A 27882-nucleotide genomic window follows, 5' to 3' on the forward strand; every position below is an offset into this window, starting at 1 on the left:
CAGCATGGCCAATAACTCTTTGCGAGTGACGCAATAATTTCGCTCGGGCCTACTTAAGGCCCGACTATAGTAACCAATCACTCTCTCCACGCCCTCCTGTGTCTGAGACAAAACTGCGCCCAATCCTTCCTGGCTCGCATCCGTGTCCAGGGTAAATGTCCCGTCACTAGTGGGGTAAGCTAGAAGGGGTGCGGATGTTAGACACCCCTTCAATTTTTGGAAGGCCTCGTGGCACTCCCGTGTCCAATTAAATCGCGTCCCCTTCTCCGTAAGCCGGTGGAGGGGACGGGCCAACTCCGCAAATTTCGCCACAAAGCGCCGGTAGTAGGAGCAGAGTCCCAAAAATCCCCGCACCTCCTTGATGGTACGTGGTGCGGGCCACTCCTCTACCGCTTTGATTTTGTCTGGGTCCGTTTTTACCCCCTCGCGGCCGATCACGTGACCTAGATAGGCCACCTCTCTTGCAAACAAAGTGCACTTACTCGGGTTCAGCTTCAACCCTGCCTGTCTGAGGCACCCGAACACCTGGTCCAAATTAGCTACTGCCTGGGGGAACGTTTTGGCATGTACTAGGACGTCATCCAGGTACACCAGGCATGACTGCCATGGCATGCCGCCTAGTACATGCTCCATCAATCTCTCAAAGGTGGCGGGGGCGTTACACAAACCAAACGGCATCACAGTGAACTGATAAAGTCCCTTACCTGTGGAAAATGCCGTTTTCTCCTTCCCTGCCCTATCCATCTCCACCTGCCAATACCCACTCTTGAGGTCCAAAGTCGAGAACCAATTTGAGCCCGCAACGGCATCGAGGGTGTCATCAATCCTTGGCAGGGGATATGAGTCCTTGAGTGTCACGTTGTTTAGCTGGCGATAGTCCACGCAGAACCGCGTGGTCCCATCCTTCTTTTTGACCAGCACAACAGGTGACATCCAAGGACTTCCCGAGGGCTCGATCACACCTGCGTCGAGCATTTTTTCAACCTGCTCGTCAGCTTCCGCCCTCTTGCTCCAAGGGAGCCGTCGGGCGGCCTGACGAATAGGCCGGGCCTCACCGGTGTGGATCTGATGTTTCACCAGGCCCGTACGTCCAATATCCTCGGTGGACAAGGAGAAGAGGTCCAAATGGGACCCAACCAGTTTGTGTAAGGCCTCCCTCTGGGTGCCTCCCAACTCTACACTACTACGATTTACCATCTCGCAAATGGGATCGGGCCAATTCCTAGAACTTATTGAAGGCTCCCCCTGGGGCCGGCTCGGCTGGACGTTCTCGCCCCTCACTGACGCGACTTCTCTAACTGGGGTGCAGCCAGCTACCTTCGTGCCCCTTACTATAGTGCGTGGTTCTGTGCTACTATTAATTACTCGGACGACCACCACCGGCCCGTCCGTTTTTACAAGGGTACGGCCCACGATTAAACCAGGTATGGATAGCGCTGCCACCGGTTCGACCAGGCCGCAGGATTCCTGCCATGTCGGGCGAGCTGACCATCGGGCCGGCACGATGGCCTCGGCCCCCGGAGGGATGGTCACGGCCTCAGGAGCCTCCAGCTCCACCCTCTCGGCCGTGCTCACCCCCTCCAATGGTAGCTCTTCCACTCCCCATCGCAGGATCCCCCGACTCAAGTCGATTTTACAACCGCTGGCAGTCAACAAATCCAACCCTATTAAGCACGGGTCGCACACCTCCGCCACCCAAACCTCTATCTCTTCCTTTACCGATCCCAACTTGAGGGTCACAAAACCACGCCCTATGATCGGAGCCGTTGCCCCGGTAGCCAACTGCAAACTATGATTTTCCAGACGCTGGATTTTACCCCAGCCGTCTGCACTCGAATTAAGGACCACGGGGCTGATGATCGTGGCGCTGGCTCCCGTGTCCACCACGGCGTCCACCCCCACGCCGGCAATTTTGCACCGAATTGTCAAACTACCCGTCCCAATTCGGCCACAATGAATGACCTGTCGCGTCAACGAGGGCTTCTCCCCATCCCCTACTGCCGAACACCGCCCTGCATGCCCGGCACGTTCTAGTTTCCCGGGTCCTGGCGGGGGGGTGTCTGAGGTCGGCTAGGCCGATCTATACGGGGCGGAGTTGAGGGCATCGGTTGGTGGGAAACGTCCCGGCGCGGAGCTCGACACTCCCATGCACGGTGACCCATCCGAGCACAATTATAGCACCTCACCTGGTAAGGTGCTTGCCTCCGGTATTCCAAATTCCCCCCCCCTGTATGTCCGAATTGGGGTACTCTGTCGGGGACTACCGGGTGCCACCGCTGGGGCCGCCTGCCATGGTCCAGGTCCCGCCAGGCGCCGATCCACTAACCTCCGGACCATGTTTTCCAGGTCAGGGCCCCCATCACGGGCCCCATCTGACGCACCGCCACTGCATGGCGCTCGCCTCCCCGGGCCAGGGGCCTCGCTGCTTCCCAACGGGCTGCAGCGTCGGCCGCCTGACTCATGGTTTGCGGGCGCCACATGGCGAGCTGTTGCCGGAGCTCCAGATCCGGAAGGGCCTGAATAAAGTGATCCAGCGCCAGGCTTTCCTGGGAACTCGCTGCCATGTCCGCGTGTGCAATCCCGACCGCGCGGCGAATATCGTGAGCAAGTTCCCCGATGGTCTCCTGGGGCTTGCGTTTTCGCTGCGCAAGTTGGGCTTTAACAAGCTCGCTTTGCTGTTCAATGCCGAACCGATTAATTAATGCCGCACGGAGAGCTGGCAGTGTGAGAGCACCCGGTGGTAAAGCCGTCAGCACCTCCGCCGCCGCGCCGCGCAGTGCCCCCACCAGGTGTACTCCACCTTCGTCCGGATTCCAACCGTTGCCTTTACACACGTACTCAAACTGCGCCAGGTACGCCCTCAAATCACTCTTGCCGTCATACGGCGCGAGTGGGACCTTGTGGGCGCCTGAAGGTCGGACCCCGCGCGTCACTCCTTGCGGGATCAACGCGGGACCAAACCGTTCGGGCTCCCACAGTACGCTATTCCCGGGGGGCTCCCGCGCGTCCCCCGTCCCTCCAAACACTACCCCTCCTGGTGTCGATGCCTGGGTCGCCCCTCCGCAACCCGCTACCCACGCCATACCCCCACAGCCCTGCTCACCAGCACCCCCCTCACTCCTCATAGCCAACCCTCCTTGCACACCTCCTCTGTCCATACACTCCGGACCAGTCATACATCTTACCATTGGTCCCTCATGAACACCCGGGTCTACACCACCCCCCAAGCCGACTGAATCTCCCCTCACATCATGTACATTGCCACTCACCTCCGTACCTCGTCGCACCTCCTCCGCCACCTGCAAACTTTTTATTTGGTTAGTGAGCACCGCATCATGATTTGAACACAGACCTTGTACATATTCCATGACTTCCTCCTTTATCTCCCTCTTAGTTTCCCTCCGTCTCTTCTTAATTTCACTCACCCCCTCTTCCACCTCCTCCAATTTTTCCTTTACCTCCTTCAGCTCCTGGTGCGCCCCCTCTATTTCTTCCTCCATCGCTACTTTAACCGTTTCTATGTGTGTCCTTACCTCCCGGTCCTTCGTCTCCATTACTTCTGTCACCTCTTCCAACCTCTTCGTCAATCCCTCATGTACCATTTGACATTCCTTTTGTGTCGCTATTAATTCATTTTTAATGTCCTTTTGTGTTGCTTTTAAACCCCCGATGATTGCAGTGTTCTTTTCCACTTGGTCCGCTAGTTCCTTTTGTCCCACTGTCAGCTGTTCTACTCCTTTCGTCAGATCTTCCATTCCCCCCTGTAACTTTGCCGTATTATTTCTCACCTCTTTCTCTATACGCTTTTCGCCTCGCTTTACCTCCTCGCGTAGCCCCGAGACCTCCTCACTCACCCCTCGTCGTATTTCCTCCATCTGGTTCCCCATCTGTTCGATTTCCCGAGCGGATTGTTCCCCTATTTCCCGCATTTTGTCCTCCATCCTATTTTCTAACCCCATTAACCCATTTTTCACCCCCTCTAACTGATTCTCCTGGGCAGCCATTCTGTTTTCCACCCCCGTTAACCCATTCTTTACCTCTTTTATCCCGTTGTCTAACCCCTCAAATTTCTTGTCTAACTCCTCAAAATTATTGTCGAACTTCCCAAATTTCTTGTCTAACTCCTCACCGGTACCCCTCGCTTCGTCCCTCATTACCCCCAATTGTCCCTCCAATCGCTCACCCTGAGCATCCATCCGGTTCCCCATTACCCCCATCTGGCCCTCCAATCGCTCACTCTGCAGTTTGAGGGACGCCTGCATTTGCGCCATAAATTGCCCCATGAGGGCCTGCATTTGGGCCGCGCTCATTGGTTCCGCGACCGCCTCAACCACGTGCGCGAGAGCGCCATTTTGTGCGTCTGAAACCTCCGCAACCACATTGCCATTTTTCTCCTCCTCCCTATCCTCCACATACATTTCCCCGAGGTCCTGGGTCGATTCCACCCTGTCTATCTCTCCCACCGACATCCGATCGCCTTGATTGTCCATGGCGCGATCTCAAAATTCGGGTTTTGCTTTATAAAACAAAATAAATTTCGCCGTTATAATTTCGTCGAGCGCAGTAAACGCGCTCCGAATCGATTCTACTACAAATTTGGGCCTAATAACGCGCGGGAAACGCGCTCCGAATCGATTCTACTACAAATTTGGGCCTAATAACGCGCGGGAAACGCGCTCCGAATCGATTCTACTACAAATTTGGGCCTAATAACGCGCGGGAAACGCGCTCCGAATCGATTCTACTACAAATTTGGGCCTAATAAATTTAGTCCCGGGTTCGAATTCCACTCCTCGACACCAATTGTTACAGACACGGTTAAAGATGTTATTTACCGAGCGGTTTGGTATGACCACGTCTGCACAAGTTACCCGATTATACTCGAACGTTGACCAGATCGCCCCACAGATATTCAATCGGGAAATCTCTAAAGCGACCGAAAGAGAAGGAAAAAGAAGAAGAAGAAGAAGAATACGGAGGAAGAACAGGTTTTATTATACACACACAAGCAATGGATGGAAGAAGCAGTAACACAGCGAATCCTTAACTTACACTATTCATTTTTACTTAGCCCCAAGACAAACGAACAGGACTGGACATTCACACTTACACAGGGGATAATTGCAGGCAGGTAAGCTTGAGATCGATCGCTTGGTCGGGAACGCGCAGTTCGCAATCCCTCGCGGTTGTGGCGGGAACCCCTCCGTCGTGTATCCACCGTGGTAGACGTCCCGCGCTGGTTCGGCACACCTGCTCCCCTTTGGCTTGGAGCGGGGCCGTCTCCCTCCTTTCAGCGCGTCTCTCCAACGCTGGTCTCCTTGCCGAGTACCTCTCCTCTTTGGCTTGGAGCGTTTCGCATCTCACCGCCTCCCTTTGGTGCAGCCTCGTTGCTCCTCTCCCAGGGTCAGCTCCAGCTCTTCTCCAGTCATCTCTCATCTGGTCAAGCAGTCCCCTGCAGTCGCTTTTATCACCTCCAGCGAAATCAAGCCGCCGACTCCGAGGGCACGCCTACCGGGTCACTCACCGCGGTGTTGATTGGCTGTTAGGGCTGGTTCACTCCTTCCCTCTTACGACGAGGTGGAGACACGCCTTTCTTCCCCAACCTTACCTCGTGGCCAATGGTGGTTTGAAGAAAACCAGCCAAAATGCGGAAGGCAATTGGAAGGGAGGTTTTGGGGAAATTGGAAGGGCCTACGCTTATTTTGTTTGATACAATGCAAAGTCAATCTAGTGGGAAAACACATACTTAGCCTACATGGAAATAAGGAAATACACTATTTAAAAGATATATCGTGACCTGCGTGTATATTTCATGCAATTAACGAGGACGCTGACTGCGACCATTATTTACATTACAGGGTGGTACCGTACGTTTGTAACGTTCACATTGTAACGTTTCCATTGTAACGTTTTCACATTCATTACACTTCCTCCAAAATTGTTACACTTCTCAAAACCCGTTACACTTCTCAAATTCGTTACTCACTTCTCAAAATCGTTACACACTTCTCAAAATCGTTACAATATATATATATATATATATATATATATATATATATATATATATATATATATATATATATATATATATATACAGTGATCCCTCGTTTATCGCGGGGGTTACGTTCCAGAACCCCCCGCGATAGACGAAAATCCGCGAAGTAGCGACCATATTTTTATTTTATTATTTATATATATTTTAAAGCTTTATGACCCTCCCCACACTCTTATTAACCTTTCCCACACTCTTATTAACCTTTCTCACACTCTTATTAACCTTTCCCATACTCTTATAAACACTTCCTATACTCTTAAACACTTTTTACACTCTTAAACATACGTAATTTTAACAACATATAAAATTCTAATGGGTACTCACGATTGAAGATACTGTAGCGACCCATGGGTTCCCCAAGCAAGACCAGCATCAGAATCTCCTTGCTCCAGCCGGTGACGTCACCGGCGGGGATCCCAGGTGCCAGAGTGGCTGGTCACGTGACCGCCAAAGCGTGCCGCGCGTGCGGGTATAATCAGCTACACCTGTTGATCACGTGACCGCCGAAGCACGCCACGCTTGAGAGGCGTGGCTTTCGGTTTCTGGTTGTGCTTTATAATGCAGCCCGATAAATGGGCTTTTCAGTGTTCCCGAGTTGGTTTTGAGAATAAATATCTTCTCGGACGAGTTTGTGTCTTGCCCGTCATTTCGTCCGTATCAAGCAAGAGCCCCGGCTCTTCAATACTACAACTTGCGTGATGAAGATGATGATGAATTAGCTGTGCAGTACTGATGACGATGAAGGTGATGACGATGATGAATGTACTGCACAGCCAGAAAGAGCATTACAGTTACCCATTACGTGGGTAACTAGCGCAAGTGGAAGCTGCCGCATCTGCGTTTTCCATACGCACGACTCTTTGTCTCTTTGTCTACTGTTCTACTGTACACTATGTACAGTATTTTATTTCTTGTAATATGTTTTAATTACTGTATTTTTCTTATTTTTTTACGTTTTTTAATTTTTTAGGCTAGTAAATGCTTATTTTACCACAAAAATATTTAAAATAATAGTATATAAAAATACATTTATACCGCAAAATCCCGCGATATAGCGAAAAATCGGCGATATAATTTTACATATACTAGCGAGAAAAACCCGCGATGTACCGAAGCCGCGAAAAGTGAACCGCGATATAGCGAGGGATGACTGTATATATATATATATATATATATATATATATATATATATATATATATATATATATATATATATATATATATATATATATATATATGTATATATATATATATATATATAAAAGGACATTACTTCATATATATATATATATTTTCTTTTATAAAAAGGAACATTACGTGATATATATATATATATATATATATATATTTATTTATTTATTTATTTATTTATTTATAAAAAAAGACATTACTTGATATATATATAAAAGGACATATATATATATATATATATATGCCATTATTTTCCACATGTTGCTATTGCTATGGTGATCTAACAAGTCTGTTATTTATCAGAAATGCTCCCAATGATATGAAGTGCCAACTATACACTCAAAAACCAGAGGCAGAAATGTTCATTTTTATGGGGGTATCAACCTGTACACCTACTTGTATCATCTGTTAAAACATCTACCATGGTATCACTATTATTTGTAAGGATTGCAACCAAGGTCACCAATCAGATTATACTCTTCAAAGGACAATTAACTCAGTGGTATGAAAGCCTGCAGGTGAAGGACCCGGATAATGTTCACTAGTTATTTCATGTTACTTCAGAAATCCAACATGGAATGTGAATGAATGAATGATCGTTTTAAGGCCATTTTCCCCGCTAGAGCGGTGGTTAGCCTTGCGGGCCCCATGACAATCATGGTTCCCTGTTTGAGGCAATGTTTTTTATGGCCGGATGCCCTTCCTGATGCCAACCCTTGGTCACGCTCCTACAATGCGCAGGGATACTATGTACCTATTCTAAATCGGGGTACACACCGTGATCATTCATCCCATCAAGCTGGTACTCAAATTGCCGACCTCGGAAGGATGACAGGCTGAGTCAACCCCCCTGGCGTTAATTCAGCGATCGAACGGGATTCAAACTCAGGATCCAAGGATCCCAAGCCTGTGCCCTAACCGCTAAGCTAACACCAGGCTATGGTGTATGTAGATTACTCAAAAGTCAGCTTGCTACCAATGAGTTATACCGCTAGTGCCACACATGCAAAAGCATTGGGAATGAACCACTGGAGCACAAAATCTTATTATTTGAATGGAACTGTGTTGATATTTATATTCTGGGAGAAGAGATTTGGTCTGCCGCAAGTAAAATGATGAAACAATGCTGTAGTTAAAGGAAATATTGCACCCGTGAAGGTGGTGTGAAAGCCTGTGACTCAGTAAGTTATTATGAAAATGTTATCAAGGAAGAAAACATATACTATTGTCAAAAACGTGGTTTAAGTGATTTTTTACTGCCTTTTTCAAGATTGTGCTGTTTAAGACAACTCGAGATATTCATTACAACCGATCATGAGGCATTTGACGACGAGCTTTATTACCGCCCTTTGGGATGTCATTTGCTGGTGAGATTTTAAGCATAAATCTCAACAGCTCATGATGGGTTATTTTTGTATTCCAAATTTAGTCTCATAGACAAGTAATGAGATGTGAGAAGGCTGCAATAATCCATTAGTCAGATGTTGTGAAAATGAGATCTGAAGGGATATCACGTGCCAATGCAAGAAACCGTCTGCATACAAATTTGCATAAACATACATTTACTGAATCACTGATCCACACATACTCACACTATATATATATATATATATATATATATATATATATATATATATATATATATATATATATATATATATATATATATATATATATATACATACACACACACACACACACATATACAACAACAAAAAAAATTCAAAACACACCTGGTCACAAGTGTACCTCATTGCCGGGTCTTCAATCGAATGCACTTTCATACACATACATACACTCACATCCGGGGTCTGCCTGGCAGGCACGTAAGACATCAGCCATTATAAAGCTTACAATGTTAGTGTGAGAAATCTCTGAGGATATCCCAGAGACTCAATAGCTCAGTGGGCTGTCACCGTGTAAGTGATGAATTCCGTGGGTTCGAGTCTGAGGTTGAGTCAGATTTTTTTTCACACTAGCCCCACACAGGAATTTACCTCCTGTTTCTTAAATATATATATATATATATATACATATATATATATATATATATACAGTAATACCCCGGCCTACGTCATTAGTTGGTTCCATAAGCCATGACGTAACTCGTTTTTTGACGTAAACCGGGCATAATGCCTTTTAGCTCTTTCACGAGCCTCGATCTTGTATACAAAAAAAAAAAAAAAAAACCCTTAAAAATGCCTTAAATGAAGACAAACACCGTAAAACTAGAGTAAATAACTCGCGAAAGTATATAACTTTCGCTAAACCTTAAAGAACACTAAAAACACATTTTAGTCATATTTTTTAATGAGTAATGAACACAATTAATAAATGAATTTGTAAAGAATAATCAATAAAATTAATAAGACTATGTTTTTCACCTTAAACATGGCGTCTCTTCTGAACACAAACACATATTTTAGCAGTCTTAGCCGGCGGCGCTTTTTCAGTGACGTATGCGAGAATACGTTCCCTATCATGAATGATGGTCGATACCGTCGACCGTGGCAGCCCTAAGGCATAGACCTTATTGCGAATCGGTAAATATCAACAGAGGGCGCTCCACCACAAAGCATGATGGGATCGAAAAGGGGGCAAAGGTAAACACGAACCCAGAAGAGGAAGCGTCTGTCTACGATCGACGCTGTGTTTACGGAAAGGAAGATGGCTAATGTGAAAGAAATTCAGCGTTTTTTGGCATTAAAATCCAGCGATTTAAAGAAATATTTGAGGGAAAGGGGGGTTCCCATTGGAGAAGAGAAACAACCTGCTTATGCAAGAACAGTTCCTGAATGTTGAAACCTCGATCGGCCATACAAATATCGCCGGGCAGGAACTTGTCTACAATGTTCGTCATCTTTACAATTTTTTTGTCCGACGTGTCTGCTCATGTAGGTTTGGAAATGTATGAAATTGTTCCGCAAGATGTAATACCAACAAGGCACTTGAGAGTAGGTCTTGACTTATATTGGCTGTACACTTGCGAACAAATCTTGGGAGACGGTGCTTTGTCCTCCAAAGCGAAATACGAGGTCCTCGTCGTGAAGATTAAGCCGAGGCTTCATGAGTGTCATGAGTAGTTGATCCTCTAAAGATTGAGATCGCTTAACTATGAGTTTTGTAGTATTGTTTATTTGCCAGGTCTTGTCTTCCATTGATAATTTCCCCTTATAATAATGAAGGTTCTGTGCATGAGGGGATACTTCTGCTAATAACCACTTAAACAGGTCATAACTAGGTAAACCTGAATAAAGTTTCACAATTTCATCACAGTTTGCTATATCCAAAACAGTAAGCTTCTTGTTACATACTGCAATGGCGGCTTTCAGTTTTGCGACGGTGTCCTTGGCTTGCAAATACTGCCTCATGAGCTGATCACAGTGGTAAGCATCACGTAGTGTGTCAATGTAAACAAGCAGTCTGTCAAAGTGACAGCGACCGCCGGCGGCGCTATTGTCCTTTTCCGATCCCATGACGCATTGCGGTTCCGATTCGCGATAAGGTCTATGCGCTATCACCGACACTTTTTCACCTTTTTCATACCTTTTAATCAGATTTAACATATCTTCCATCGTAACCACATTACACTTGGAAACACTAGCATTATCCTTCTTAGGACCCATGGCTAACACAGACACAGTAAAGGAATACTGTACGTCACCTCTGTTTTGAAGGAGAACCAGCAGCTGCTTCCTCTCTAGTCGTAGTCAACGTGTGGCCCTGAATGGGTTTCTCTCATCTCCTCTTCCTGTTCAGGCTGGAGTTCCCCAAGGCAGTGTTCTGGGCCCTGTGCTTTTTCTGGTCTTCATCAATGATCTCTCCGACTCTCCTGAGAAATCCTCTCTATCTCTTTGCTGATGACTCTACTCTCTGTCGCTCCATTCTTCATCCCTCAGATCGGCAGTCTGCAGCCTTCTCACTCTCTGCAGACCTGGACAAAATCACAGACTGGGCAAACAAGTGGAACATGTCTTTCAATCCTGACAAATCTCACACTCTTACGATGTCTCTCCGAAAAGACCGACTGGACAACCCTCCCATCTACTTTCTGAATAATCCTCTCCAAAAAGTTCTGTCACTCAAACTTTTGGGTCTCACTATCTGCCATGATCTTTCCTGGGAAAACCACATTTCAAATCTGGCCTCCAAAGCCAGTCGCCGACTGGGCATCCTCCGTCGTGCGAAGTCCTTCCTTGGCACACCTGAGCTCCTCACCACGTACAAGGCTTTCATCCGCAGCTCAATGGAATACTGCTCTCCCCTCTGGGCTGGTGCTCTTGCCTCACACCTAGCTCGTCTTCACACTGTTGAAAGCAAAGCATTCAGAATCATTGGAATCTCCCGCGATGAAGCTAACTCCAAGGGCCTCTCACTCACTCACCGCAGGCAGGTTGGTGGTCTTTCCGTCTTCTACCGACTCCTCTCTGGCCTTGCCCCCCCAGCTCTCTCTGGTCTCTGTCCCGCAAATATTCCTACAGGTCGCACCTGATCTGCCTGCAACCCTCTTATGGTTAAACTGCCAAAATCAAGACTCTCTGCTCACCTTCACTCCTTCATTCCTCTTTTCTCCCGCCTCTGGAACAAACTCCCTCACTCTCTTCAATCCCACTCCACCCTCCAGGTCTTTAAAACAGCTGTTCACCACCATCTCTTATCTTCCCCCATCCAAAACCTTGATCTTTTCTATCCCCGATAATTTCACCCCAATTCCACTTTTTGAAATACCAACTTCTGTCCTGGAAGTCCTTGGTGTCCTTGTGTTTTATACTTCTCCCACCCCTCCCCCCCCCCGCCCCCTTTCCCACGCCTCCTCCCCCCAAGCCCTCTCCCTCCCACACATCTCCCTGCTCTTAAATGTTGTGTGCTCTCAAGTGTTTGCGTGCTTCCCATTCTCTTGTCTTCCGCTCCCTCTTTTTATATATTTTGTTTGTCTGGTTGATTTGTTTGTGAAGTAAATGTCAGCTCTTACACGAGCCTCGATTCAGTATACAAAAAAAAAAAAAAAAAAAAAAAAAAAAAATACTGTACGTACATATATATTGTTGCGGATATGAGATTGGCCTCCATCCATATCCGCTTGTAAATATTCCCCTATTTCCTCCATACTTCCCAACTATCCCCAATCCCCCATTCCCTAGTCCCATTTTCTGTAAACAACAGTCTGTAGACCCGACCTCCCCCTATTTCCCCCATTAAATGTCGCATCCAGGTCCACCGCATCTCACGTAGACAACTATAGGACATCTTGCTAGTTATTCTTAGTCTATGTCAGTTAAGGACTCGTTTCCATTAATTCTGACTCTTCGTTGCACCAGAATGTGATTGTATGGCGCCGTTAGGAAGTTTAGGACCTCCCAATACCTCCCCGCAGCTCTTCCTCATGGTACAGCAACAACAACAGCAACAGCAACAACAACAACAGCGGCGGCGGCGCGGGGAGTGTGCGTCCTCACTCCGGCTTGGTTGGTGGGGGGTGTTGGGAGGGCACCATGCCTTTCCAACGAGCCGCCATCGAGCATGTGCTCGACGGGGTTACCAAGTAGGGGCTCGCTGTCAGCTCCTCGTCAAGGGCGGAGCCCGGTAACCCCCCGCACCCAATAGAAGCGGCGGACCGATCCCATCTGGGGCGGAGCCAACGAGCCGAGGGCGTGTGACTCCCCGCTGAGCATGCGCAGGAAGAGGGAGGTGACGTCAGATGCGCCCTCAGCTTGGAGAGAGAAGGACGCCACCTCCGAGCGCTGCAATACCTCCCCGCATCTCTGGACCGGACCGTGTTTGATTCTGCCCCTGAGCCAAGGTGCACCTTGTGCTATCGACTGCCTGTCCTTCCCTGCCATCAATCTCTGTGTAAGTCAGTCTTGTTCCGTTTGTCCGTGGTCTGTCTGGGATAGATAAGGTTGTGTCTAAGTGCCTATCTCTTCTGTGCTTTACCTCTTACCTTGTAATCTACCCCTTTTCTCCACCACCAATTATATCCTCCTCCGGAGGTCTTGAGAACTGTACCCCTTGTGTCGTTTCATTTATCCCAGCCGTTGTGTCCTTTCTTCATTGATTTAGCATAGCGCGATTTGGCCAACGTTCGAGTGGAATCGGGTGAGTTGGGGGTAATCGGGTAAACTGTGCGAACACGGCGGCCATTCCGCTCGGCCCATCATAACATCTTAAGCCGTGTCCGTAACAATATATTTTTAATGTGGTTTTTATTGTATTTTAAATTGTTTTTAGCTTCTTTTATTGTTAATTTATGTACTATTTTATTTATTTTAAATATATTTTTAAGGAATTTTTTTTTCCACGTCCGTAGGAGTGACGTAAAGTCGCACATAATGACGTTCGCTGAACTGAAATTTACTCTAGAAGAGTGGCGTAAAGTCGGATTTGACGTAGGTCGAAATGGCTTAAACGGGGTATGACTGTATATATATATATATATATATATATATATATATATAATATATATATATATATATATATATATATATATATTATACATAATAGCCGACGAAGCCGGTGTTGTGAATGAACGTGTACGTATTATGTTGAAAAGCCAGATTTTGCTGGATCCCTTGAGAATTTCGAAGCTTTGACGCACCAAATCGCTCAATGGAGGCCGCCATCTTGCGGATGCGGAAGTATGCATAACAAATTGAAAAAAGTTCAATAGGAGTTTGTTTCACCCGTATTTTTTTGATTCACAATCTTATGCACCTCTAATTTGTAATTAAAATACTTTAAGACCAACCTCGGCCCGCACGGGCCTGGTTATCTTCAACGAAAATCGTCACCAAACACCGGAACCAATGAGATTCGAGCATTTGAAAAAATATTTCAAAAACCAAATCGCTCCATGGAGGCCGCCATCTTTCGGATGCGGAAGTATGCATAAAAAAATTGCGAAAAAGTTCAATAGGAGTTTGTTTCACCGTCTTTGTTTGATTCACAATCTTATGCACCTCTAATTTGTAATTAAAATACTTTAAGACCAACCTCGTACACCGGGCCCTGGTTATCTTCAACGAAAATCGTCACCAAACACCAGAACCAATGAGATTCGAGCATTTGAAACAGTATTTCAAAAAGCTTATTTTATTATCGCGTTTCGGAGGCTGAAAACGGCGTCAAATATTCTAAAATTGACGAAGAATTATTTTTAGAAATCTCGTGGCCGTAGGAGATAGTTTTTCACGGCCGGAAATATCCGAAGTTGAGACGGAATTCACGGAATGAATCAAGAAGTAAATTTTATAAATTTTAATTTCATCTAGAATGCAAATGGTGTCATTTTGAACTAGTTACAGTACCTACGACACCTACCTACTACCAACTACTAACCTACTGATGCCATAGTGATGGGTAAAATAGTGGCAAGAGGCTTTGGCTTCGCCGGCTCATTGCATCTTTGCAGTCGGGGTACTAGTATATACATATACAAAAAAAATCATTCAAAACACACCTCGTCACAAGTGTGCCTCATTGACCGGGTCCTTAATCGAAGTCCTCAGCATCATCCCATTTCGGCCTTTCAACCTCGATACAGTCAGCTAAGGTGGGCCAGCAGGGGCACATATGCCTCCACATGGATGTGTACATGCCCCCACCCCCAGCCAGTGAGAACACAGACTTCAACAACAAAACCACCTCCATTCCCAGAATCCACAGCCACTCCTCACTCCCTCACACCCACAAAAAAAAAAAAAACCACACCTAACCACCCAACACATAGCCTTACAACATACACCACTCAAGCAAAAACACAATTATGCAAAACCACACCCACTCTGCCAACACACACACACACACACACACACACACACCATTCACACATCTCCATTTCTCTTACACTCTCAGTCATGACCCCTTCAGGCTGAAATGAACCACAACCTACACTGTTCGAGGTACCTCCATAAAATTCCTCCATATCCAAAATGAGCCTTTCAAGGCAACCTGGGCCACCTTGTCACACATCCTCCTCCTTTCTGTCCCACACACCCAAGCTGAGCAAGAATGCAGAAAAGGAATTGCCAATATACCCACTGCACCCACCTCAAATGGCTGACAAGAAACTCGACAACCCTTCTCCCGACACTCTGCCTCCAGCTCACTGTACTTTCCTCTCTTCCTCTTGTGCACATCCTCCATGTTCTCTTCCCAAGGTACATACAATTTCCCTAAGATGACCTGTCTTGTTGCACCTGAACAGATGACAATGTCATGCCGCAACCTTGTCACAGATCTCCTCTGGGAATACTAATTGTGGCTTTAGGTCTGCCACCACCTGCCAATCACAAGCATCTTACAGCCCACTTGCTTTCCACCTCCTCTTTCCACCTCTTACCACTTGGCTCTCTTTGACAAACCACACCTATCCCCCATCGGTCTCCTTCTCCACTCTTCTCTCTCTCTCTCTCTCTCTCTCTCGATCTCAGCACCTCTTGTTGCACCATCTGCACTACCACCGCCAGCACCTGATCATGCCGCCACTTGTATCTTCCTGCTACCAATGCTACTGAGCATGCACTCAGTGCATGCTGCACCATTCCCAAACCTCCACAGAAAGAACATCTCTCCTCCTGCAACAACCCCCACAATCTCAAGCTTACTGGTGATGGAAGTATACATATATATATATATATATATACACACACACATATACACGCATATACATACCGGGTGGCCCATTTATCACTGACAGTTTTAAAATCTCTATAACTTTGTTGTTTCTTAACCAAATCAGATTTTAAAATGTACACAACGTATGTACATATTTCAAGTTTTTTTGCCATTAGAATCACTGATTTATTATTTCTCATTTTTCAGAATTAAAATTGAGTATCCTGTATATGAGTGCCAAATGTGCAGCATGGTTTGATTGAGTGGACAAGCAGCGTCGTAACAGTTCAGTGCAAATTCCATGCAGAATTCAACAAAGAACCTCCTGCAAGAAACAGCATTATTAGTTGGCACAGAGCGTTGATGGAAGTTTGTAGTGTGCAAAATGTGCAAAAAAGAGAAAAAGAACCAGACAAACAGAAGAAAACGTGGCACTTGTTGTGAATCATTATGATAACGATCCTCACACTTCGACACAAGACGTGCCTCTTTGGCAATGGCAATGAGTCGCCCAACAATTCAACGCATTTTGAAAAAATTAAAATGGCATCCCTACAAAGTTCATATTGTCCAGAAACTTTTAGAAGACAAAGCCAATCATATGCAATTTGCTACTGATGAACTTGAGAGAATCGAGGAAAAGCTTATGCATTTGGCATTGCTGTTGTGGTTTGATGAGGCCCATTTTCACTTGGACGGGGGTGTTAATCGCCATAATCATCAGTACTGGTCTCGAGAGAATCCAAACTGGGTAAAGGAGCAAGCTCTTTATTCGCCAAGAACTACGGTCTGGGCTGCTATTTGGCAGGGTGGTGCTTTCGGCCCATTTTTTTCGATGAAAATGTTGCGTGGTCAGTTCTGGCCAGACGTGGAAGCTAGTGGCATGGCCGATTAACTGATATTTATGCAAGATGGAGCTCCTACCCATTGGGGTATCCAGGTCCGGAATTGGCTGAATGAAACACTGCCCAAATGCTGGATGGGTCGCAGATCCCCCAATATGCCCTGGCCGCCACGCTCTCCCGACCTCACACAATGTGACTTTTTTCTATGGGGGTTTATTAAGTCGAAAGTCTACACGAAAAAGCCAACCAACATTTAGGAAATGAAACAGAGAATTCAAGCAGCTTTTGGTGAAATTACGCTCAAAATGCGACAAAGGTTTTTTCGGGATACAGAGAAAGTCTGAATAAACTGATTGAAATTGGTGGAAATCACATTCAAGTTCAAAACTAAATTTGTAAGTTCTTAAAGTTGATTGAACCTATGTAAAAAAAACTTGAAATATGTACCTATGTTGTGCAAATTTTTTATCTGATTTGGTTAAGAGACAAAAAAGTTATAGAGATTTTTTAAATGTCAGTGATTAATGGGCCACCCTGTATATATATATATATATATATATATATATATATATATATATATATATATATATATATATATATGTATGTATGTATGTATATATATATATATATATATATATATATATATATATATATATATATATATATATTGTTGCGGATATGGGATTTGCATCCATCCATATCCGCTTGTAAATATTCCCCTATTTCCTCAATACTTCCCAACTCTCCCCAATCCCCCATTCCCTAGTCCCATTTTCTGTAAACAACACTCTGTAGACCCGACCTCCCCCTATTTCCCCCATTAAATGTCGCATCCAGGTCCACCGCATCTCATGTCGACAACGATAGGACATCTTGCTAGTTATTCTTAGTCTATGTCAGTTAAGGATTCGTTTCCATTAATTCTGACCCTTCGTTGCACCAGAATGTGATTGTATGGCACCGTTAGGAAGTTTAGGACCTCCCAATACCTCCCCGCAGCTCTTCCTCACAGTTCTCTTCAACAACAACAACAACAACAACGAGCGCAGGGAGTGCGCGTCCTCACTCCGGCTTGGTAGGAGTGGTGGGAGGACACCAGGCCTTCCCAACGAGCCGCCATCGGACATGTGCTCGACGGGGTTACCAAACAGGGGCTCCCTGTCGGCTTCTCGTCAAGGGCGGAGCCCGGTAACCCCCGCACCCAATGGAAGCGGCGGACCGGCCCCAGTTGGGGCGGAACCAACCAGCCGAGGGCGTGTCACTCCCCGCTGAGCATGCGCAGTGAGAGAGAGGTGACGTCAGAGATGCGCGCCGAGCTTGGAGCAAGCAAGACCACCTCCGAGCGCTGTGAGACCTCCCTGCATCTTGGAACCATGCTTTATCCTGTCCCCGAGCCAAGGTGCACCTTGTGCCATCGACCTACCTGTCCATTCCTGCCATCAATCCCTGGGTAAGTCTACCTTGTCCGTTTGTCCGTGGTCTGTCTGGGCATAGATAAGACTGTATTTAAGTGCCCATCTCTTCTGTGTCTTTACCTCACTCTGCCTTGTAATCTACCCCTTTTCTCCACCACTGTAATTATACCCTCCTCCGGAGGTCTTGAGAACTGTACCCCCCTTGCGTCATTTCCTCTTTCCCAGTCGTCGTGTCCTTTCTATCATTGATTTGGCATAGCGCGATTTGGCCAACGTCTGGGTGAATCGGGTGAGTCGGGAAGAAACGGGGAACAACTGTTCGGCCGCGGTTACCTCCGCTCGGTAAATAACATCCAATCTGCGGTCCGTAACAATATATATAAAGCAGTAAAGTATGTTTGTTTGTTTGTCCTCTTATAACTCGAGAACTACTCATCGCAGAGAAAAACCAAAGGCACATTCGGAATCAGTACATCTCAGAGCAACTACAGCACACCTTAAATTTTAAAAAACTTCGGGTTTTAAAATTAGCCTATTAGCGCAGAAGCGCAAGCAGAAGAGGGAGGGAATCGAAGGGAGGGAGCGCAGCGCTCCCTCTCGCGCTTCGCAGCGCCAGCGCTTCTGTTAGCATAATGGTGCACAGGCGGTTCTCACTCTTGCGCATGCGCAAATGCGCTGTTCCGATGCTTCATGTTCCTGCAAAGACTTTGGTGCATGCGCAAATGACGACACATGGGCCACTGTTTGTTCATTTAATACGTACGCGCTTTGATGGGCGGGGCGTATGGTGTTCATGAAATGGTCGAATGCGGAAGTGCTTGAAGCCGTTGCGAGCGAGGAAAGATGTCTTAGAACGAGGGAACGTCCCCCCTTACCCTCCCCCCTCCCCACCTTCCCCCACCCCCTCCCCCCTCCCCCCTGTTCCCCTCCACTCCTCTTCCCCCTCCCCTCCTCCTCCCCCCCCTTCCCCCCCCTCCCCCCTCCCCCCTCTCTCTCGCCCCTCCCCCCAGTTCCACTCCCCTCCACTTCCCCCTCCACCGCCCGGCAATGCCGGGTCCTTCTGCTAGTATATATATATATATATATATATATATATATATATATATATATATATATTATATATATATGTATGTATGTATGTATGTATATATATATATATATATATATATATATATATATATATATATATATATATACACAGACTTGGCATTTAATATGGAATCTTTTTTTTGTGGGGGTGAACTTAACTTTCAAGATGTCTTAGAACCAAAAGTTCATTGGAATTATGTCGAAATTATTCTAGATTTTGTTAATGTGACCTTTAAAAGAAACAAAAACCACATTTGACATTTCGAAACAAATAAATTGATCCTTGAAAGTGATGCAAACTGATATCGAACTCAATTCACGGACAGTACTGTGTTAAACTTCTGTACGTTTTCCAGAAGTATCTCTTTATTTTGCACATTAGCCAAAAATTTTTTTTACAAAAACAAAAGTTTAATTACGACTGGGATTACGGACAGTAAAATTACAGTTCAGTACTTCGTGTAACCCCCACGAGCATCCAGGAGAGCACATACACGTTGAGGCATGCTGTTCACGAGATTTGCCAAGGTTTGGACAGGAATCGCTTGCCATGCAGTGACAATAGCCTGCTGCAATTCACGCACAGAGGTCGGCTGCTGGTCCAAGTGGTCGATTTGACGCGTTAATTCTGCCCACAAGTTCTCTATCAGATTCATATCTGGGGACATGGCAGGCCACTCCATGTGCTCTACACCATGGTCAGCAAGAAAGTGTTGGATCATGCGAGCATGATGAGGCCGTGCATTGTCATCTTGGAAGACAAAGTTTCCTCGAAAGGCTGCACGAACAAATGGAAGCAATGTTTCTTCCAGAATGGCCCTGTACTTGAACTGGTTCAGGTTTCCATTCAGAACAACCAGGTCAGTTTTGCCCCCTGCATGAAAAGCAGCCCAAACGGTCACCCCACCACCTCCAGCTTGGACTCTTGGCACTATACAATCTTCGTTGTAGGCTTCATGCACTTGTCTGCGCACTCGGACGCGGCCATCTTGACGATAGACCAGAAATCTAGACTCGTCACTGAAGATCACGTGATTCCAGTGTCCTGGCTGCCATTGACGGTGCTCTCTGGCCCACTGCAATCGGCGCTGGCAGTGTTGTCTGGTCAGGCGTGGCTTTCTCAGGGGATGCCTGGCACAACAGCCTGCTTGAACCAGTTGTTGGTTGACTAGCCTTCTGGATGCAGGCACATTTGTCAGGTGCTGCCACTCAGCCCTAAGCCGATTAGCTGACTTGGTACGGCCATTGCGGACTAAGCGGTGCAGCTGGCGATCATCCCTCCTTGTGCTTCTGCGGGGATGTCCTGGGCTTGGTATTGGAGGAGGGACACTCCTCTGAGCATTTCGTTTCAGGATCTTTGACACCTGACCTTGAGTGATGCCATACTGCCGAACAATAGCACGCTGTTTCATGACATAATTTCGTAAAGCCACCACTCCATGATAAACAGCATTGTCGAGTTGACGTACCATCTCCAGAGGAAGCGGCAATAACTTTTGGCGACGTGCAGCAGTTGTTTTCCACTAATACAGAATGCAACAACCCTTGTATACACGACTGTGAAGCCAATCATCAAATACACCTGTCCGTACATTTTGCCACTCCGCCTGTGATATAATCCTGCTGTTGACTTCTTGCTGCGACAGACAATCAGTGACATGGTTCTTTTAACCAATAAATCACCAAAGTGTAAAAGAAACTCACCAGATTGATATACTGAGTTAAGAAAGTAAACCCAAGTCAAGAAAAAAAAAATATTCCATATTAAATGCCAAGTCTGTATATGTATGTATATATATATATATATATATATATATATATAGACTTGGCATTTATTATGGAATTTTTTTTTTTTGACTTGGGTTTCCTTTCTGAACTCAGAATATCAATCTGGTGAGTTTCTTTTACGCTTCGCTGATTTCTTTGTTAAAAGAACCATGTCACTGATTGTCTGTCGCAGCAAGAAGTCAACAACAGGATTATATCACAGGTGGTGTGGCAAAATGTACGGACAGGTACATTTGACGATTGGCTTCACAATCGGGTATATAAGGGTTGTTGCGTTCTGTATTAGTGGAAAACAACTGCTGCACATCTACAAAAGTTATTGCCGCTTCCTTTGGAGATGGTCTGTCAACTCGACAATGCTGTTTGTCATGGAGTGGTGGCTTTACGAAATTCCGGCATGAATCAGTGTGCTATTGCTCGGCAGTATGGCATCACTCAAGGTCAGGTGTCAAAGATACCAAAACGAAATGCTCAGAGGGGTGTCCCTCCTCCAATACCGAGGCCAGGACATCCCTGCGGAACCACAAGGAGGGATGATCGCCAGCTGCACCGGTTAGTCCGCCATGGCCGTACCAAGTCAGCTAATCGGCTTAGGGCTGAGTGGCAGCAACTGACAAATGTGCCTGTATCCAGAAGGCTAGTCAACCAACGACTGGTTCAAGCAGGGTATTGTGCCAGGCGTCCCATGAGAAAGCCACGCCTGACAAGACAACACTGCCAGCGCCGAGTGCAGTGGGCCAGAAAGCACCGTCAATGGCAGCCAGGACACTGGAATCACGTGATCTTCAGTGACGAGTCTTGATTTCTGGTCTATCGTCACGATGGCCATGTCCGAGTGTGCAGACAAGTGCATGAAGCCTACAACGAAGATTGTATAGTGCCAAGAGTCCAAGCTGGAGGTGGTGGGGTGACCGTTTGGGCTGCTTTTCATGCAGGGGGCAAAACTGACCTGGTTGTTCTGAATGGAAACCTGAACCAGTTCAAGGACAGGGCCTTTCTGGAAGAAAAATTGCTTCCATTTGCTCGTGTAGCCTTTCGAGGAAAATTTGTCTTCCAAGATGACAATGCATGGCCTCATCGTGCTCGCATGATCCAACACTTTCTCACTGACCGTGGTGTAGAGCATATGGAGTGGCCTGCCATGTCCCCGGATATGAATCCGATAGAGAACTTGTGGGCATAATTAACGCGTCAAATCGACCACTTGGACCAGCAGCCTAGCTCTGTGCGTGAATTGCAGCAGGCTATTGTCACTGCATGGCAAGCGATTCCTGTCCAAACCTTGGCAAATCTCAGGAACAGCATGCCTCAACGTTTATGTGCTCTCCTGAATGCTCGTGGGGGTTACACGATGTACTGAACTGTAATTTTACTGTCCGTAATACCAGTTGTAATTTAACTTTTGTTTTTGTTTAAAAATAATTTGGCTAATGTGCAAAATAAAGAAATACTTCTGGAAAACGTACGGAAGTTTAACACAGTACTGTACATGAATCGAGTTCAATATCAGTTTACATCACTTTCAAGGATCAATTTATTTGCTTCGAAATGTCAAAAGTGTTTTTTGTTTCTTTTCAAGGTCACATTAACAAATCTAGAATAATTTCAACATAATTCCAATGAACTTTTGGTTCTAAGTCAACTTGAAAAGTAAGTTCACCCCCACAAAAAAATATTCCATATTAAATGCCAAGTCTGTATATACATACAAAATAAATGTGCATATAAATATATAAAAATAAATATATATAAATACCGTACATCAAATATACATACACATTCGCTGTGAGGATCATTTTGAATGCAGGTGAGACGAAGTGGAGTAATCTTACACAATGATTGGAATAAATAACATTGAATGCATTTATTTATCCTTTGTCGAAATTTTCTTGCCACGAATCCATCAAAAATTACACATTCATCCATCTATCAAAAGTGCTTCCAGATACAGTGGAAGTGAAAACAACTGCATATAAACATTCCTAACTCAGGCATTACCGCCTGCAGGTAAGGTTTAGTATCCCTGCAATGTCTTAATCATCCGTGGGACCATGATTTGAACAATGTAATGTGAATCGCATGATAGATATTTCATTACCATTGTTGTTCAGTGTACATAAAAAATAATCCACATCAACACAATGGTATCATAAAATAGAAATGTGGAACAATGCATTCTCAAGTTTTGTCACTGCTTCTGGCAAAGCATTTAGCTATCACACAAAATGTGTAAAAACAAAGGCCAGCAGACCCACGTCCTGCTTGCTCGCAGACCGCATGGAACCTTACTCCTTGGCATATTGCCTGTGCACAGTGTACCATATATTTAATTTGCATATTTGGAATCAAAGGCTTGTAGCATGAAATAGCAAGAGAATAGGCAACCGAAGAGGATTATGAAACGCACCAGCTGTTGGAAGCGAGGGCCCCACCCTACAAACTGCAGCTTTCCACTCTCGCTCTCTGGTGGCTTAACTTCGTGAAACTCTCTGAAAAAGGGTCAGGGTTGAAAACAGTTTTCATGCGCAAAATGGCTGATCAAACTGCAGTTCATTTCAATTTTTGCTCCCAGGTTTTATTGCATAACTTAATAATAGTTTCCTTTAAACTTTTAAATGCACTCGTTGCACACATAATTGAATACATGAGAAAACATAAATAAAATTAGGACAAGGCACAAGATGTTCCGTACTTTTGGTACAACTTTAATTTATTGGCAAAGTAGCATTAGATAAATAAAAAACAAGAAAGAGCCAACAGAGATTGCAGACCCTCGCCAGGAAGTGTTTTTAGTGCTTTTAAGTTTTTTGCGTTAAAACAAAACGACGTGACCAAAGGTCAGCAACCATGTCAAATTTCTAAAATCCTCGATTTTCATCCGATTGGCCTGAAATTTGAATAGGATTTTCATATCAGCCAACTGAATTCAACCACCTACTATTTTTGAGATCAGCATAGGCCAAAAAGGTCAACATAAGCTGTCTCCCTTGACATATCACGTGCCTTCGACACGGTCTGGCACGGTCTGCTCAGCAAACTCTCCACCAATGGAATCCATGGAAATCTCCACTCATGGCTTGCGGACTTCCTCTCTGGTCGTAGTCAACGTGTGGCCCTGAATGGGTTTCTCTCATCTCCCCTTCCTGTTCTGGCTGGAGTTCCCCAAGGTAGTGTTCTGGGTCCTGTGCTTTTTCTGGTCTTCATCAATGATCTCTCCGACTCTCTTGAAAATCCTCTCTATCTCTTTTCTGATGACTCCACTCTCTGCCGCTCCATTCCTAATCCCTCAGATCGGCAGTCTGCAGCCTCCTCACTCTCTGAAGACCTGGACAAAATCGCAGACTGGTCAAACAAGTGGACCATGTCTTTGAATCCTGACAAATCTCACACTCTTACTATGTCTCTCCGAAAAGACCGACTGGACAGCCCTCCCATCCACTTTCTCCAAGAATCCTCTCCAAGAAGTTCTGTCACTCAAGCTTTTGGGTCTCACCATCTGCCATGATCTTTCCTGGGAAAACCACATTTCAAATCTGGCCTCCAAAGCCAGTCGCCGACTGGGCATCCTCCGTCGTGCGAAGTCCTTCCTCGGCACACCTGAGCTCCTCACCACATACAAGGCTTTCATCCACAGCTCAATGGAATACTGTTCCCCCTTCTGGAACGGTGCTCCTGCCTCACACCTAGCTCGGCTTCACGCTGTTGAAACCAAAGGTTTCAGAATCATTGGAATCTCCCGCGATGAAGCTGACTCCGAGGGCCTTTCACTTACTCACCGCAGGCAGGTTGGAGGTCTTTCTGTCTTCTACCGACTGCTCTCCGGCCTTGCCCCCCCCTCAGCTTTCTCTGGGATCTGTCCCCCAAATATTCCTGCAAAGGAGCAAGCACAGGATCTGCCTGCAACCCTCTTATGGTTAAACTGCCAAAATCAAGGCTCTCTGCTCACCTTCACTCCTTCATTCCTCTTTTCTCCCGCCTCTGGAACAAACTCCCTCACTCTCTTCAATCACACTCCTCCCTCCAGGTCTTTAAAACAGCTGTTCACCACCATCTCCTATCTTCCCCCATCCAAAACCTTGATCTTTTCTACCCCTGCTAATTTCACCCCAGATTCACTTTTTTGAAATACCAACTTCCTTCCTGGAAGTCCTTGCAGTGTCCATGTGTTTTTTTTTTTTTTACCTCTCCCACCCCCCCCCCCCTCCCCCTTCCCGCGCCTCCTCCCCCCAAGCCCTCTCCCTCCCACAGATTTCCTGATGTCCCTGCTCTCAAATGTTGTGTTTGTGTGCTTCCCCTTCTCTCCCCATCTTGTCTATCGTTCCCCTTATTATATACTTTGTGTGGCTGTTTGATTTTTTCTGTGTGATTAATGTTAGCTCTTTCACGAGCCTCGATCCTGAATACAAAAAAAAAGAAAATATAGGCCAAAGTTCAACAACCATTTCAAATTTCTATAATCCTTAATTTTCATCCGATTGACTTAAAATTTGAATAGGATTTCCATATCGGTTTACTGAAACCAACCACCAACTATTTTTGAGCTCAACATAGGCCCAGTTTCTAAAATTGTCAATTTTCATCCGATTAACTTAAACTTTGAAGACGATTTGCATATCGGCTAACTGAATTCAACCACCAATTATTTTTGAGGTCAAAATTATTCTCTACCGAGTGCCATTATACTTTGTTCGCTTTTGCCAAGTGTCGCTCTATGAGTGATTTTTCTTTTGTCTGTCCGTTTGTCTGTCCGTTTGTGAACAAAATATCTCAAAATGTTGTGGACAGATTCGGACGATATTTGGCAGAGATGTAGTGTATGTGACAAGGACGAAATGATTAGATTTTGGTGAAGATCCGGATTCGGATCCGGCTAGTATAATTTTTAAATGTGAATCTTCACCATTGTGAGATTGGGCCAAAAACGATACATAGCAGGATATCTCAAAATGTTGTGGACGGATTTGGACGAAACTTGTTGGACCGGTTGTGTGTCTGTGACAAGGAAGATTCAATTTTGGTGAAGATCTGGATTCGGATCCGGCTAGTAGAAATTTTAAAGTGATTCTTCACCATTGAGTGATGTGGCCAAGAATTATATATAGCAGGATATCTTAAAAAGTTGTGGATGGGTTTGGACCAAACTTGGTGGAGAGGTTGTGTGTGTGAAAAGGACTCATGATTTAGATTTTGGTGAAGATCGGATTATGGATACGGCAACAATGATTATTTAATTTTTGAGTGATTCTTCACCATTGAGAGATTGGGTGAAAAGCAATATATAACATGATATTAAAAAAAGTTAAGGACGAGTTATGACTAAACTTGGTGGATGGGTTGGTTTGGTGATAAGAACAAGCCGATTAGATTTTGGTTCAGGTCGGAATCCAGATCCGGTCTATCAGTGGGATACAAAACGTAATCTGTTCACCAGGCGGTGGTATGCTCTTTACTGAGTGCCGTTATAGTTTACAATTGCTATTATAAGGGGACAGGGCAGGTGGGGGGGGGGGGGGGGCGGGGGGTTGTGGACACTTATCTAACCAAGATATTCTAGTTTTGTATTTTTAATTAATCTTCTGAAATTTGTAGAATTTGTTTTTCACTTGGAAGTTGTGGGTTACGATGTGTAAATAAATGTGGAAAAAGGCTGTTTTAATGCAATTTAAATTTTAACTAAATTCCAGGTGAAAGGTGAAAATAAAATAAAAGGTTTTATTGCCTGAGGCAATAAAAGGTGAAAATTTTGAATGGGGGTGTAGACTTTCTATCGGCATTGTACAGAAACATATACATGCCAACATATCAATGTGAATGGTGTTAATGTATCATATCAATGTTAGCACCATTCACCATTTTGTTTCCACTCAGGAAAAGCGAATTTATGCTGTCCAAAACTTTTATTGCACGCATCTGAATTTGGGTTGATTTGCAATGTTGATTTGCAATGTTGATTTGCAATGTTGATTGTAATGCATGACCATTCTGGGGTGTTTTTACAACCATAACGTTGGAGGTGAGAGATTCGTAATTTTTCCATTTTGATAAAAATATATGCAAATAAGAGTAAAAAGACGTTAAAAACATTTTTGTAGTAAAAGTGAGACATAAGTAAAAAAAATGTACACAGGTGAGAAATTTAACTTCGTCAATTTTTACTTTCATTCTTTTTATGCCCCCGTCGACTAAGTCGCCGGCGTCATTTTGTTTTCAGGTTGTCCATCCGTCCGTCCGTCTGTCCGTGATAGGTTTTCGTTACCACAATAACTTGAGAACGGCTGAAGGGATCTTAGTCAAACTAAGTACAGGTATGTATAATGAGGTAAAGACGAACTGATTAGATTTTGGGGTCACGAGGTAAAAGGCCAAAGGTGAGAGGTCATGTTAGGTAACAATCCTGTTACCGCGATAACTTGTGAACCAGTGATGGGATTCTGACCAAATTTGGTACCCTTAAGTAGAATGACGTATAGATGAAATGATTAGATTTTGGGGGCGAGAGATCAAAGGTCAAAGGTCAAAGTCTGTAATATGTCTATAACTTGAGAACGGCTAAAGTGATCTAATTCAAAGTTGGTAGAGGTATGTATAATGATGTAAAGATGAACTGTTTAGAATTTGGGGCCAAGATGTCAAAGGTCAATGTCTGTTTTCGGTCTATAACTTGAGAACGCCTGAAGTGGTCTAATTCAAAGTTGGTACAGGTATGTATAATGATGTCATGATTAAGTGATTTGATTTTGGGGTCCTGAGGTCAAAGGTCAGAGGTCATGTCAGGTAAAAATGTGATAACTTGTGAACAGCTGAAGGGATTAAAATTAAAATTTGGTACAGGTATGTATAATGATGTAAACATGAACTGATTAAATTTTGGGGTCAGGAGGTCATG

At 45.1% G+C, this 27882-nt stretch overlaps 2 protein-coding genes across 3 annotated transcripts in view; both read right to left on the reverse strand.

Annotated features, from left to right (window-relative positions):
* LOC137431766 (inactive dipeptidyl peptidase 10) overlaps window positions 1-27882 on the reverse strand; it is a 707001-nt gene that overhangs the window by 235794 nt on the left and 443325 nt on the right. For both annotated transcript variants that reach the window (XR_010985336.2, XM_068123461.2), the window contains exon 7: window positions 23404-23485. Coding sequence is in view for 1 of the 2 variants with exons in the window: in XM_068123461.2 (XP_067979562.2) it covers window positions 23404-23485 (82 nt within the window). In the remaining variant the exon portion in view is untranslated. The remainder of the gene's footprint in view (window positions 1-23403; window positions 23486-27882) is intronic.
* The window catches only part of LOC144892876 (uncharacterized), a 305686-nt gene that overhangs the window by 37827 nt on the left and 239977 nt on the right, over window positions 1-27882 (reverse strand). Inside the window, exon 2 of the mRNA XM_078781212.1 lies at window positions 3249-5136. Within this exon, the coding sequence (XP_078637338.1) occupies window positions 3249-4490 (1242 nt within the window). The 5' untranslated portion in view covers window positions 4491-5136. The remainder of the gene's footprint in view (window positions 1-3248; window positions 5137-27882) is intronic.

The sequence above is a fragment of the Myxine glutinosa genome, chromosome 7, assembly GCF_964187855.1.
Source record: "Myxine glutinosa chromosome 7, kmMyxGlut1.1, whole genome shotgun sequence".
NCBI classification, from domain to species: Eukaryota; Metazoa; Chordata; class Myxini; order Myxiniformes; family Myxinidae; genus Myxine; species Myxine glutinosa.